The sequence below is a fragment of the Wasmannia auropunctata genome, unplaced genomic scaffold (assembly GCF_000956235.1).
Source record: "Wasmannia auropunctata unplaced genomic scaffold, wasmannia.A_1.0 LD336101.1, whole genome shotgun sequence".
Lineage (NCBI taxonomy): Eukaryota > Metazoa > Arthropoda > Insecta > Hymenoptera > Formicidae > Wasmannia > Wasmannia auropunctata.
Window position 1 is genome coordinate 6,142,657 of NW_012026789.1, and position 546 is coordinate 6,143,202.

Sequence of the window (546 nt, forward strand, 5' to 3'; positions counted from 1 at the left end):
TCGGAAGTCTGTCGCGTCCGTCATTGTAACGTCGCTTGCTCTCCGTATCACGATCGGTCTTCTTGTACGCGGAATTTGTTCGCGGTCTCGCGTTTTCTTCACAATCGTTAGTGACCTCCGTAATTGTGACACTAGGTTGTTTCTCTCTATCGTAATAATTATAACGCTTACCGGGTTGTGGTGTGCGTTGTCCCCCGTATGTCGGGTATCGAGTGTCGCTCGTTCTCCATGCTGCGCTGCCTTGTCTCGGTACGGACTTACCTTCAGCGAGTTTACCGGGAGAAAGTTTGTACGAGTCACCTCGAATTTGTGGTAATGCGCTTTTGCCACTTCTCTCGTAAGATTGTGGTCTTTCGTTATACGCGTACGCCCTATCACGATTTATCGCGTTGTTGTAACTTTTACTCGCGCCTACGTTATTCGCAAACGCGTTTTGTTCGCTTCTATCTCTATTACCGGTATTGGTTTGCCCCGGTTTCGTCATCTTTTGTGAATTCTCTAACTCTATCGAGTTTAACAGTTTAACGAGATCTTGCAACGTACTCA

General features: G+C 47.1%; 1 protein-coding gene across 1 annotated transcript in view; it reads right to left on the reverse strand.

The window, feature by feature from the left end:
- LOC105461500 overlaps positions 1–484 on the reverse strand; it is a 4,155-nt gene extending 3,671 nt beyond the window's left edge. The window contains exon 1 of the mRNA XM_011708002.1: positions 69–484. Within this exon, the coding sequence (XP_011706304.1) occupies positions 69–484 (416 nt within the window). The remainder of the gene's footprint in view (positions 1–68) is intronic.
- Between the last annotated feature and the right edge of the window lie 62 nt (positions 485–546).